Consider the following 13,571-nt stretch of genomic DNA (forward strand, 5'->3'; position numbering starts at 1 on the left):
TATCTGACACTGACAGAGTGCTGGATGTGGGTCTCCAGAAGCCAGTCTGTCCATGGAGCAGTCAGATGCATCCAAGACAGAGCAAGCATGTAACTAAGAAAGTTGGGGAACTCCTCCATCCTTCGGCCTAGTTTACTGATTGCCTCTAACGAACCCAACTGCTGTTCCTGTGTCTCTCTGTGCTTTTTGTCAAAGTCACTAATGGCTAAATCCATGGAATAGTTGTTTGCCTGAGGCTGAGTAGGTGCCTGATCTCCGGCAGTCCCCATGTTACCAGCCCCAACTGGCTTTGAAGATGTGCTAGTGATGCTGTCACCAGATTGTGTTCCTGAATCTCATCTAGAAAGAGGTGTTCCAGAGGATAGGGTGCAGCTCAGAGCCTTGTTGGTGTATTTTCTGAGAGTTCGCTGGCTTCCTGCACAGAGGTGGTCATTGAGGTGAGTGTAGGAAGTGCTGGCCTCCTTCTCATTTTAGTTTGCTGGGCTCTACAAGTACCTGCATAAGAGTAGGGAGAGAATTAACTGTGAGAAAGGGGAAAAGCCTTGTACGGAATAAGAATGAGTTAGTAGTAGCATTAATTGGAGAGTACTGCAGCACAACACGTCACAGTGAAGCTCATGTAGTCGGTTGCTCATGGAGATCTCACCAAGAGTCCAGGTCTCGTGTCCTCACACGAGCGATTATCATCTTCTCCAGCCAACTGCAGCATTAGGAGTGGCGCAGTGGCTGGAATGGCACAATAGCTCAGTGGTTGGCACTGCTGACTCACAGCACCATGGACCCGAGTTCGATTCCAGCCTCAGACGACTGTCTGTGTGGAGTTTGCACATTCTCCTGGGTCTGTATGGGTTTCCTCCAGGTGCTCCGGTTTTCCCTCACAATCCAAAGATGTGTAGGTTAGGTAGATTGGCCATGAGAAATTGCCCATAGTGTTCAGGGATGTGTAGGTTAGGTGGACTAGCCATGGGAAATGCGCAAGTGCAGGGATAGGGTAGGGGTGTAGTTCCGGGTGGGATTCTCTTCAGACAGCTGGTATGAACTCGCTGGGCTGAATGGTCTGCTTCCACACTTCAGGGATTCTATGATTTCTACTCATACAGTCTAAGAAGATTTTTGGTCGCCATCCTGCTGCCGGTCTTGGCCCTCTCACCCCAGTTCGGAGAGACTTTGTCCTGCAATTTTTCAAAGTGGAGGACTGAGTGTGGTGCAAGTGGATGGGAGCGCCATTTGTGGTGATGCAGGAGAAGGAGAGGTAGTGAGGTGCCTCCAGTGAGTGAATGAGACATGCAGGGGGCAGGGAGGATGAGGAGTTTGGCTGTATGAGGTGCGTGAGCAGATCTGTTGAGTGAACATGCTCCATGCAATAACAAGAGTTGTAGTTGGTGGCAGAATTAGAATGAGTGGTGGCCCTGTGAATGTAACTGCAGCAGAGAGAAAACACCATTACAGACCACAGAAGATCTTTAACTTTCTTTCAGCACTGCTGGGCATCATCATTGACCCTGGAGACAGCATTTACCCAGCAACATAAGTGGCGCCAAGTCCCAACAATGGCCAGTACTTTTATTTTCCTACCCGACAATTAGGTGAGTCTGAAACTGTAGAGGCTGGTTACACAACCAATAAGCTGTAACGCGGATGATTTCATGGGAGAGCTGGACATGGACCACGGACGACAGTCACCGGGAATCTCACCGAGAAAAACACATTGCCAAAATTGGGGAAATACGGCCCAATGTCCTCAGTACTGCCACCAACTCCATTTCCAAGCTATCAACTCTATCACTGTCCTGAGCTACTGTTTGGGCTGAAGCCAGACCACTCACAATGTTGGCATACTATCTGGCTCTGAACTGAACTTCTGATTCCTTATCCTCTCTATTACAAAGACTGACAATATTCAACTTTGTAACAGCAGGTTTGCAATGCAGAGTGATGTCAATAGGGCAGGTTCAATTCCCACACCAGCTGAGGTTACCATGTTGGTCCTGCCTCCTCAACCTTACCCCCCCCACCTGAGACATTGTGACCCTCATGATAAACTCACGACTAGTTGTCTTGCAGTAATGTGAGAGCAGCCCTATGGCCCTCTGGGACTATGGGAACTTGACCTTACTTTGTAACATTGCCCAACTTCTATCCCTGTGTCAGTTTAACTGCTGTTGAAGCCCTCATCCATGGTATCTCTTATCCGGATAATTCCCATTCTTCCTTGTCCATTCTACCACCTTGCACTGCCTATAAACTTAAAATAATCAAAAATACTTCATCACAAAAATGCAGTGTGCTTTACTGTCAGTGCCTGTGTGTACTGAATTTGGAAAATTATCATTAAGGACGTCGAAAGTGAAAATTTGTAAGTTCCTAGTTTGGAAGCCAGTGCTATTGAATTGTTTATTAAACTAAGAGTCAGTAGTTCAAAATAATATGGGGCCAGCCCAACAGCTGTTAACTCAGCAGAAACAAAGAACATTCACACCGTTCTCTCCGTGACCCCCTGGTCCACTCCACCGTCACTCCAAACACTTCCTGACTCCCCTATTGCATGATCCGAGGCTCTCGTAGAAGGCATAACTCTTGCCTATTCACTTTTACCTCCTCACTGTCCAAAGCTTGGAATACATGTTCCAGGTGAAGCAGTATTTTCCCTGTATTTCTTTCAATTAAGTCTATTGCATTCACTGTTCACAATGCAGTACGCTTTATTTGATGAGACTAAATGCAGTGTGGGTGACTGCTTTTTGGAACAACACCACTCTGACCCTAGGAATGACCCTGACCTGCCAGTTGCTTGCTAGTTCAATAAAACACCTTTCTCTCATTGTAACATGTCTGACCTGGGCCTACCATACTGTTCCAATGAAGCACAATGCAAGCTTGAGGAACAACACCTAATTTTTCACTTAAGTCTCAATATTGAACTCAATACCTTCAGAAGCTGCTTGCATTATGTCTGCTCTCTACTTTTCATACATTCTCTCGCCCCCTTCCCACCCACAACCTTGTCTTTTTTTGCATTGTTTACTTTGCTTTCAGTAAAGAGGACAGATGCCCTCCCTTTCACACCTTAATTTACACCCATTTTACATCTTTTTTTTCATTTCAATTAACAACCCCTTTGTCTTTTGCACTGACCCTCTACACAATCTGATCTCACTGCCTTTCTTCTGGCTCTGTCAAAAGTATATAAAAAACATTTTCCTGTACCTTGCTGTTCTGAAGAAGAGTCATCTAGACTCAAAACATTAAGCTTGCTGTCTCTTCATGGATGCTGCCTGACCCACTGTGATCTCTAGCAGTTTTTGTTTTCAGCACTGAAGAAGAGTCATCGCAGACTCAAAATGTTAACTCTGTTTCACACTCCACAGATACTGCCAGATCTGAAGAGTTTCTCCAGGATTCTGTATTTTAGATTTCCACAGTATTCTGCTTTTATTAATGTGCAAATGCACCCCAGGTTGAGTTCTCTGATCAATTCAAAGTGCTATCGAGGGCCCCCGTGTTCCTAGTTAAGGGAAGATAAAACCAAAAGACTCTAGCCCACTTCCCATCCTGTTTCTAATAATTCCAATATCCCCAACTGAATACGTGTAAATGTTGGATGAGAACAGTATCAGAGTTGGCTATGAATGCTCATGCACTGAGTTATTTGCAGACATTGATTGCCAAAGTTTACATTTTGAATATGACTACTTGGACAAGTGCTCAAACACCAGGTTGCCCTAATGCTATGCCCCAAGGCAAGGATATAATGTTCCATATTGATATATGAATGAAAAGATCCTGCTCTACCATTTCATAAGTTCGTAGGTGAACTGACTGTGGCTTCAATTCCGCTTTGTGTCTATCCCCATACTCTTGATTCCTTTGTCAATTGAGAATCTAACCAACTCAGTCAGCAAAGAAGTGAGGAACTTTTGTGTGACAGAAAAACTTTTTTTTTTAATATCCTGCATAATAGGCAACTGTATCGTAGTCATTTTCTTGGCTTCAGTTCAGCATATGAAGCCAAAGCTCATAATAAGCTTTAATTTAAACCAAATAATCTTTCAAACTGGCGAAGTGATAAAGAACATAATTGACTTTAAAGCATTTGGGATCTGGGATCTTTCTGCTTCTTGTGTTGAAGTTCGCAATTGTTGGCCATTCAGCTGAAGTTCTCTTTAGACTAGCGTGAAATTGTTTTATATTTTCCATCTAAAATCTTTGGAACAACAGCAGAAGCATACAATATTATTTTAAAATTGGTATAATCCATAAAATCTATGAACATTTGTTCTGTATAAATTGATTTGTATCAATAAGTGAACTCTTGAGAGATAAGCCAATTCTTAAGTCAATAAAAACTGCAACAATTTGCATTTATAGCTCTTTACCTTGGAACATGTAGAAAGATGTTGCAATGCATTTCTCAGAAGTGTGATCAGATAAAAATTGTGAGCATAGAAGGTATTATTAGGAGTCATGGCTAAAAGCTTGCTGTAAGAAACTGATTTTAATGGAGCACTTTAAAGAAGGAGAGAGAAATTGAGAAGCCAGAGAGACTTAGGAAAGGAATTTTAAAGTTTAAGGCCTATATAACTGAAGGCACCAATAGTAGGGCAAAAGGAGGCGGGAGGTCTAAGAATTAGAGTGGTAGGAATCACAAAGTTGTAGCATTTATTACAAAGAAGGAGGGATGAGGCCATGAGAACATTTAAACATAAAGATGAGTATCTTAAAGCTAAATGGGAGCCAATGTAGATGAAAAGGCGCAGGAATGATGTGTGATTGGGTCTGGTTGCATAGGACATGTCAGCAGAGATGATGTGAACTTAAATATTTTTTAAGAGTGTAGAAGATGGAAATTTGAACAAAGCATGCTTGAGAACTTCAGCAACAGATGGGCTGAGGCAGCATTGAAGGAAGGTATATAACAGAGATTGGATCAGGTGGTCTTTGCAATGGAGACAGTATAGAGCCTGGGGAGATGGATAAAATTATGGTAAAGATATTTGTGGTAGAGTCTGAAGACTTCACTTTTCAATTTGAAAAAAACACTTTTCCCTTCCTTAGTTTTCCTGAGAAGAAGGGGGACTTTCTTCTTGAACCACTACACTTTCTCTGTAATTAAAGACATTTATGTTACTGTTTGATGCAATAGACCACTTCAGGCAAGCATACCAAACACCTTCTTCACTGTCCTGTCTACCTGTGACTCCACTTTCAAGGAACTGTGTACCCGCACTCCACGGTCTCTTTGGAGGTACAGTAGGAGGTAAGGTTGGAAGGGGGTTTGGGAAGATGGGTGAGGCAAAAATGTGTTTGAGATATGATTAAGATCACATGTACTTTATGGTCTTCACCCCAGTAAGATCAAGGAGTGAAAGTAAATATGTTCCTGCTTCATTACAATAAATATTTTCTAATCCTTGGGTTGATAATTATGTCACTTTTCCATCACCAATTATTGAGCGGCAGAATTCAACACCCCAATGTAGCATGAAAACTTTGTTTGTTTAACATACATTTGGATGAGGTGAAATACTTCAATGCTCATTATGGAGGCATAACATTGACTAGGAAATCTCATGTCACACTGTGTGAAGGCATAACATGAAGTTTCATTGTGATGGATATGAGGCTCAGGAGTTCCTTCCAGAAAATCCATTTATCTTTCTGACATTCCACACAGATTATCTGCTCAGCATAGACATCGCTGTGCCTAGGGTCATTGTGAACTTAGTGCTACTCAATGGTAATGTAGATAGAGACAGCAATTACAACTTCATCAGCAAGCTCAACAAGGACAGCAACCCGCAATGGCCTCCAGAAGGAGAAACAGCAGGTAAAAATCCTTCAAGGAGTTGGAAGAGAATGACAAGAATGATGGATCTATAGGCCTCACTGTCATTTTCTCCAACTCGCTGAAAGACCGTGCAGGCACCGATTAAGGATGCCCTGCATTGTCATTGAACTCCGTCATCTGTTGGAGGATGACCTGTGCTAGATGATAACCCCACCCAGTGTGTGTCAAAGCTGCTGTGATATTTTAAGTCTCTGGATTGTTTCGAGGAGCAACTGGATGACTGTGTGACATCTACCAATCCTTAACCCATAAATGCATCCAGGATGTCACTGATGCCATTTTCTTCAGATCGCATCTCTTCATATAACTCATCCTGATGAGGAGAGCCGAGCAGCTCGGCCAGTGGGATTCAGCACCATCACTGGCTTCCTCCGAGTGTAGGACCCTTTAGATTTCGCCCTCCTCCTTTGACTTGACTGCACCACATCAACAGCAGTTTTCCACACCATCAACGTTCAATTTAAATGTGACCATCATTGTGTAAAATTTTATTGGGAATCTGGCAAATAGAGTGCTAGTGAAGATATTTTCACAAAAGTTGTTTGGTTGGCCATTAAGCTTTCCTCTGGCCCCACATTATCAGTTGCGCTCTTGAAGGCTCTCTTTGTAAAGAGTGAGAAACCTATATTGCACCCCGATTGTACCCCCTCAAAACTGCCATCTTAATTCTCCTGACCTGGTTGTGATCCAATTTCTCTTGCAATGAGTGCAAGAGGGGGATTGACTGTGGTGGAAGGATATGGGAAAGGAATCAGGAGTGATGTTCAGGTGACCATAATGTGAGAGTAGGAAGCACAGAGGGAAGGAAGGGTTAATAGTATGGATGGATAAGGTAGCTGAGAGAAGTTGAGTGGATACGTGAAATAGCAAGAGTTATTGTCCATCAACCTCAGTTGATTTGTGCACAGTGGCAGAGTTAGATGCAGCAGTGGTGACCATATAACTGTGAGGCAGCAGGGAAAATATTACCCTTAGAGACACAGACCATTGACCTTTGTTTTCCTGCATTGCTGAGCATCCTGCTTCATCCAGGAAAAACACTGACCCTGGCCACTATCCAAGTCCAGGCCGGCTGTGTCTGGTATCCTTAACCCCTGTAGCTGTTAGCAGGAAAAAGGAGTGGCCTTCTGTCCAGCACTTCCAAATTCTTGTCTGCAAAGCAGGAAGCGATCTTTGCTTTCTGGGCCACATCTACAGTGACGATGGTCAGGCATCACAGTGGGATGGGCAGTTCATGGCTTGCAGCATCTGAAGTGGTGTACAGCTGGGCTTTAATATGATGCCAATGTGTCAATACTGGAAGGTCCAGATAGTTGCGAGCACTTCCACTTCTCCTGCCACACAAATCCACATTCAGGGTGTCAAAGAGCCTGTTGAATAATTAACAAGATGAAGAGCAGAAGATTGCATGTAACAAGTCTTGAGCCATGACAGACAAATGCCATTAATCTCACTTGACAAAACACTTCGATTGTAAATGGGAAAATTCTACACTTTGCATTAAAGTGTGCAACATCAATAATGAAATTTGACGAGTACCATTAATTCTAAGTGTGCCACTTGGATTTTAACTCCAGGCTGGCTCTTGTTGGTTGGGTCCATCTGAGAACTCAGCAACTTCAATCCAGGTCCCTTCCTGCAAACCATTTCTAGTGCACTTCAGCTTCTGATTAGAGAAAAAATTACAGCAAAAAATGATCTTCATTTGAAATATAATTTTATTTTTTCTCCTTTTTTGTTGGGATCTGAAATGTATGTTTACTGGGACATTTAATTAATGTACTGTGCTATTAATTTAAACAGATATTTTATGATATTATTGTAAATTTAGGTGCATGAGTGTATGTGTGCACACATAATGAATTTCACAACCCCTTACAACTCCTCTAACTAATGCATCTGTCCTCCAGCAAGCCCTCACCCAAATTACTTACACCTGACCCTTCAATTCCCAGTTTAACACTAAATAAAAACTGAAAGAACTGTGGATGCTGTAAATCAGAAACAAAAACAGAAATTATTGGAAAAGCTCAGCAGGAGGGGTAGCATCTGTGGAGAGAAATCAGAGTTAACATTTTGGGTTGAGTAACCCTTCCTCAGAATTGAGGTGTTACTGGATTTGTCAATTTGTTGTACCACTCTCCCTCCTTCACCATTGATGATTTTGTTTCCAGTAAATTCTAGGAAAAGGGTAAACTTCTTTTAGTCTGAATGCCTGATGTTGCATTTCTGTGTTTGATAGCACACTCCACAACTGGAGTGAATAATATCGGTAACAAATGTTGTGCTAGCTTTTCACTGTGGAGGTCTTTGTCTCCAGGAGATTGGCTCAGACAACGCTAACATTTTATGTTGTGAGGTGTGCCCTTACCCCTTTCATAAAATATTATAAACCTTTTATTCCCATTACGGATCTCTCCTTTATTGGCTTATTTGGTAGGACTAAGGTTTCAGATCCTCAGGTCAGCCCTGCAAGGGTGGGTGAGTATATTTTGTTTACCATCCATAGGTAGTGCAGAACTATCTAACCCAGAACAGTCCAGTCAAGGGTCAAAAGAATGTGAAGGGAGGACTCAGTACAGGAGGCAGAGCTGTGCTCTTGGGCTGCGATGTGTGTGCAGATCATAGGTGAAGCTGTGCAGATTAAACCAGACCACTTGGTAGTAAAAATAAATATGGAGTATTGCTGGGAACAGTCGCCCCAGCAGATGAGAAGTGGGCTGATCCCACAGGATTCAACGTTTAATTGGCTTTGAGTTTGAAAAGCAGAAATCTTTGTTTGAAGTTACGATGGCACCGAGATGGTTTAAAATGTGACTTATACATAATTTAGTGGAAAAGGCATGATCGTTGATACTGGGTGATGGTGACTCTGAATGTGTCCCTGATAGGCTTCTGAAAGAGGTTATGAAAGGAACAACTGAGTTAGAAACAGTCCAGAATAAATTAGCCTACGGTGCCCATTTGTGTCTTTTACAGATGCGTAAGGAAAGTAAAAAAGAGTTGCAAGAATTGGTAAAAGAGCAGCAGGGTTAAAATGATTGGCAACAGGAAAGCAAGGTCCCCATTGTCATGTGTCATCCGTGCCATGAGTAAGAGTAGGAAATGGCTGCTGAGAGACCTTGTGTTGTGACTAGACAAGTTAATTATTGACATTAAAATAGATCCTGAAATGAACTTCTACCCTGAGTTAGCTAAAACCAAAACAGTAGTGGGGACTGCTATCTCACAAGACAAGGCAGGTAACTTTGAGAATGTAACTGAGAGCGCTATCCCTTCTGTTCCATCTCAATGTAGTGACTCAAAGCTGGTTAGTATTGTCACCCAGCAACCAATAGGGGTGAGTGAAGGCTCCTTTTTCATAGTTCAGGAAGAGATCAACAAGACTCTTTCCCCCATTGAAGTTGAAGAAACACACAATGAAAATTGGATTGTGTTCACAGAAAGTTTCCTATGTCTGTTACAATAAAAGAACCTTTACATTAAACTGAAATCAATACTAAAACAAGGACAATTCAAATCTTATCTGATCGAAACAGTTTAAAAAGTGATTTATTTTAAGTGTAAAGGAGTAATTTCCTGTTATGAAAAGAAGTTCGGTTTGTCCTCAAAACATATAAGCAAAATTTGGCAGACAACCAACTTGAACATGCTTACATTTGTTCTAGTTTCCAGAAGGAAAAAAAGCTTGTGAACAAGAGGTCTGAGTAAGAAAAAAACTAAAACCGTTTTGAGGAACAGGATATTTTGCCCTGCCCTTTCTTACACCTGCAGAGAGTTAACATTTTTTCTCAGTTTCTCAGTTTTCTTCATGACACAATATGATTTCTATATTTCTGGATGTGAGATTTTGGACAGGACTAGTGTTTGAATTTCTAAACTTAGATATGTTTGGAAATTATAAACCAGTTGGACTTCTTCTAGACACTCTATGATTTCATTTTTAATCAGATTTGGAGAACATAGTGAGAATGGGAGAACCCTGAATTGATTATGGTCAATGAATCTCCAATGTAAAAGCATTGTTTAAAACCATGAAACCTTGACATAAATGTTTCTGAAAATTACCACTATTAAAATAACTTGAGTCAAGTATTTAATTCAGGCATACAATCAGAAAATTGATTAAAGTTTAAGGAGTCACTTTACTCCTGTTGTGACCCTTTTACAGAATCTTATTTAATTCCCATTCCACTGGTGACCAGATATTTATGATTGTATAAAAGAGGAGCAGAAAGGTCTGGGCCCGAAACGTCAGCCTTACTGCTCCTATGATGCTGCTTGGCCTGCTGTGTTCATCCAGCTCTGCACCTTGTTGTCTCTTAATAATAGTGACCATTTGACTACCAGACTGTTGTAAAAACCAGAGATAGTAGGAACTGCAGATGCTGGAGAATCCGAGACAACAAGGTGTAGAGCTGGATGAACACAGCAGGCCAACCAGCATCATAGGAGCAGAAAGGTTGATGTTTCGGGCCTAGACCCTTCATCAGAAATGGGGGAGGGGAAGGGGGTTCTGAAATAAATAGGGAGAGAGGGGGAGGCGGATGGAAGATGGATAGAGGAGAGGATAGGTGGAGAGGAAACAGAGAGGTCGAAGAGGCGGGGATGGAGTCAGTAAAGGTGAGTGTAGGTGGGGAGTTAGGGAGGGGATAGGTCAGTCCAGGGAGGACGGACAGGTCAAGGGGGCGGGATGAAGTTAGTAGGTAGGAGATGGGGGTGCGGAATGAGGTGGGAGGAGGGGATAGATGGGAGGAAGAACAGGTTAGGGAGGCGGGGACGAGCTGGACTGGTTTTGGGATGCGGTAGGGGGAGGGGAGATTTTGAAGCTTGTGAAATCCACATTGATACCATTGGGCTGCAGGGTTCCCAAGCGGAATATGAGTTGCTGTTCCTGCAACCTTCGGGTGGCATCGTTGTGGCACTGCACGAGGCCCAGGATGGACATGTCATCTGAGGAATGGGAGGGGGAGTTGAAATGGTCCGCGACTGGGAGGTGCAGTTGTTTATTGCGAACCGAGCGTAGGTGTTCTGCAAAGCGGTCCCCGAGCCTCCGCTTGGTTTCCCCGATATAGAGGAGGCCACAACGGGTACAGCGGATGCAGTATACCACATTGGCAGATGTGCAGGTGAACATCTGCTTGATGTGGAAAGTCTTCTTGGGCCCTGGGATGGGGGTGAGGGAGGAGGTATGGGGGCAGGTGTAGCACTTCCTGCGGTTGCAGGGATAAGTGCCGGGTGTGGTGGGGCTGGAGGGGAGTGTGGAGCGGACATGGGAGTCCTGGAGAGAGTGGTCCCTCCAGAAAGCAGATAAGGGTGGGGAGGGAAAGATGTCTTTGGTGGTGGGGTTGGATTGCAGATGGTGGAAGTGTTGGAGGATGATGCGTTGGATCTGGATGTTGGTGGGGTGGTACGTGAGGACGAGGGGGATTCTTTTTTGGTTCTTATTGCGTGGACGGGGTGTGAGAGATGAGTTGCGGGAAATGTGGGAGACACGGTTGAGGGCGTTCTCAACCACTGAGGGGGGGAAGTTACGGTCCTTGAAAAACGAGGACAACTGAGATGTACGGGAGTGGAATGCCTCATCCTGGGAGCAGATGTGGCGGAGGCGAAGGAATTGGGAATAGGTGGATGGCATTTTTGCAGGAAGGTGGGTGGGAGGAGGTGTATTCTAGGTAGCTGTGGGAGTCGGTGGGCTTGAAATGGATATCGGTTTGGATGGCATTTTTGCAAGCTTTTGCAAGATTTCACAAGCTTCAAAATCTCCCCTCCCCCTACCGCATCCCAAAACCAGTCCAGCTCGTCCCCGCCTCCCTAACCTGTTCTTCCTCCCACCTATCCCCTCCTCCCACCTCAAGCCGCACCCCCATCTCCTACCTACTAACCTCATCCCGCCCCCTTGACCTGTCCGTCCTCCCTGGACTGACCTATCCCCTCCCTAACTCCCCACCTACACTGTTTCCTCTCCACCTATCCTCTCCTCTATCCATCTTCCATCTGCTTCCCCCTCTCTCCCTATTTATTTCAGAACCCCCTTCCCCTCCCCCATTTCTGATGAAGGATCTAGGCCCGAAACGTCAGCCTTTCTGCTCCTATGATACTGCTTGGCCTGCTGTGTTCATCCAGCTCTGCACCTTGTTGTAAAAACCAGTCTGGTACATTAACATCCTTGAGGGAAGGAAACCTGACACCCTTATCTGTTACAGGTAGTTCTGCTATAACGCATGTTTTGTTAATACAGATTAGCTGTAATGTGATTGATGAATAGTGGACACTGTTTGGATAACGCAAACTTTCTGCCGTGCATGTACAGCGATTTCCTTATAATGCGATTTTCTATGGCGATTTTCCACAGCGCAAGGTCACACAAGAATGCAACTATTGTGTTATAGGAGAACTATCTGTACATGTTATAAAAGATAATGGTTACTGAAAGAGTTTGCATAAAGCTGCATGCAATCTGATGTCACACAGGCTTTGGATGGAAAAGGAAGGCACTCTAGCACAAGGTTCTTGTGGAGACAGATAATTTTTTTCTGGTGTTATCATCACAGCTGATGTTATTACTGGATTAATCAGATCCCAGATTGAAAGCCAACTTGATAGATCATTTTCTGTCTTGATTTTTATTTAATGAGATGGCCTTCCACTTAAACAAAAGCACACAATACTGCAGAAAAATGTATAACGCAAAAGAAATTAAGATAAAATAGAATAAACAGTTACTAATAACACAAAAAATGGAATCCCATCAATTCCAAAACCATCATGTTACAACCAGAGAGAATTTCCTTCCCTCAGATTTACATATATTTGACTTTAACTGCCTCCTTCAATTCTCAGTCTTGTTTGATAGCCTCTTCCTTGAGTGTTCATAGAGCTAAGCTTAGATTTTCAAACATAGAATAGTTCCTTTCAGGCTTCTTGCCAAACACTTCTGGTTTGGAACTTTCAAATTAAATTCCTGACATTCAGGTAGCCTATTTTCTAACTGTTTTGAATTTTCTCCTTTCTTCAGAAGGAACTGTTCCTTACGTTTAATATCAGCCAGGAATTCTGCAAACCGAAACGCAAAAGGTTTTCAAGCTATGGATTTTTCTACGAGTACAAAAAAATTACTGACTCTTCTCCCAAAAGTAAGTGAATGTTTTTTAATGTTTACTCAGTGTATTTGTAAATCTCTCTCCCAGCAACTTTGTCTCTCTCATACTGGCCTTTTTTAAAAAAAAATATGGCTCCAGAAATACTGACAAGTTAATCATTAAACTCTCCTCAATGAATTTCATGGTTCAAGAAGGCAGCTTAACATTCCTTCTGGGGTGGCACGGTGGCTCAGTGGTTAGCACATTCTTCTCGTGTCTGCATGAGTTTCCTCCAGGTGCTCTGGTTTCCTCCCACAGTCCAAAGACGTGTAGGCTAAGTGGACTGGCCATGCTAAATTGCCCATAGTGTCCAGGGATGTGCAAGTTAGGTGGATTAGCCATGGGATATGCAGGGTTACAGGGATAACGCAGGGAGTGTGGGTTTGGGTGGGATGCTCTTTGGAGGCTTGTGTGGACTCAATGGGCCAAATGGCTTGTTTCCACACTGTAGGGATTCTGTGATTGTCAAAGTCAACTAGGAATAGGCAATAAATACTGGTCCTCACTTCCCATGACCAAACCTGTATGCTTCTAGTGAAAAATCCAAACGAAAATATACATTGAGTACACATTTTACATCA

The 13,571-nt window shown here is 43.2% G+C and overlaps 1 protein-coding gene across 1 annotated transcript in view; it reads left to right on the top strand.

Annotated features, from left to right (window-relative positions):
- The window catches only part of si:dkey-42p14.3 (EF-hand calcium-binding domain-containing protein 10), a 79,765-nt gene that overhangs the window by 23,624 nt on the left and 42,570 nt on the right, over nt 1-13,571 (top strand). The window contains exon 4 of the mRNA XM_048607827.1: nt 12,867-12,984. Within this exon, the coding sequence (XP_048463784.1) occupies nt 12,867-12,984 (118 nt within the window). The remainder of the gene's footprint in view (nt 1-12,866; nt 12,985-13,571) is intronic.

This window comes from Rhincodon typus, chromosome 18, assembly GCF_021869965.1.
Source record: "Rhincodon typus isolate 14 chromosome 18, sRhiTyp1.1, whole genome shotgun sequence".
NCBI lineage: Eukaryota > Metazoa > Chordata > Chondrichthyes > Orectolobiformes > Rhincodontidae > Rhincodon > Rhincodon typus.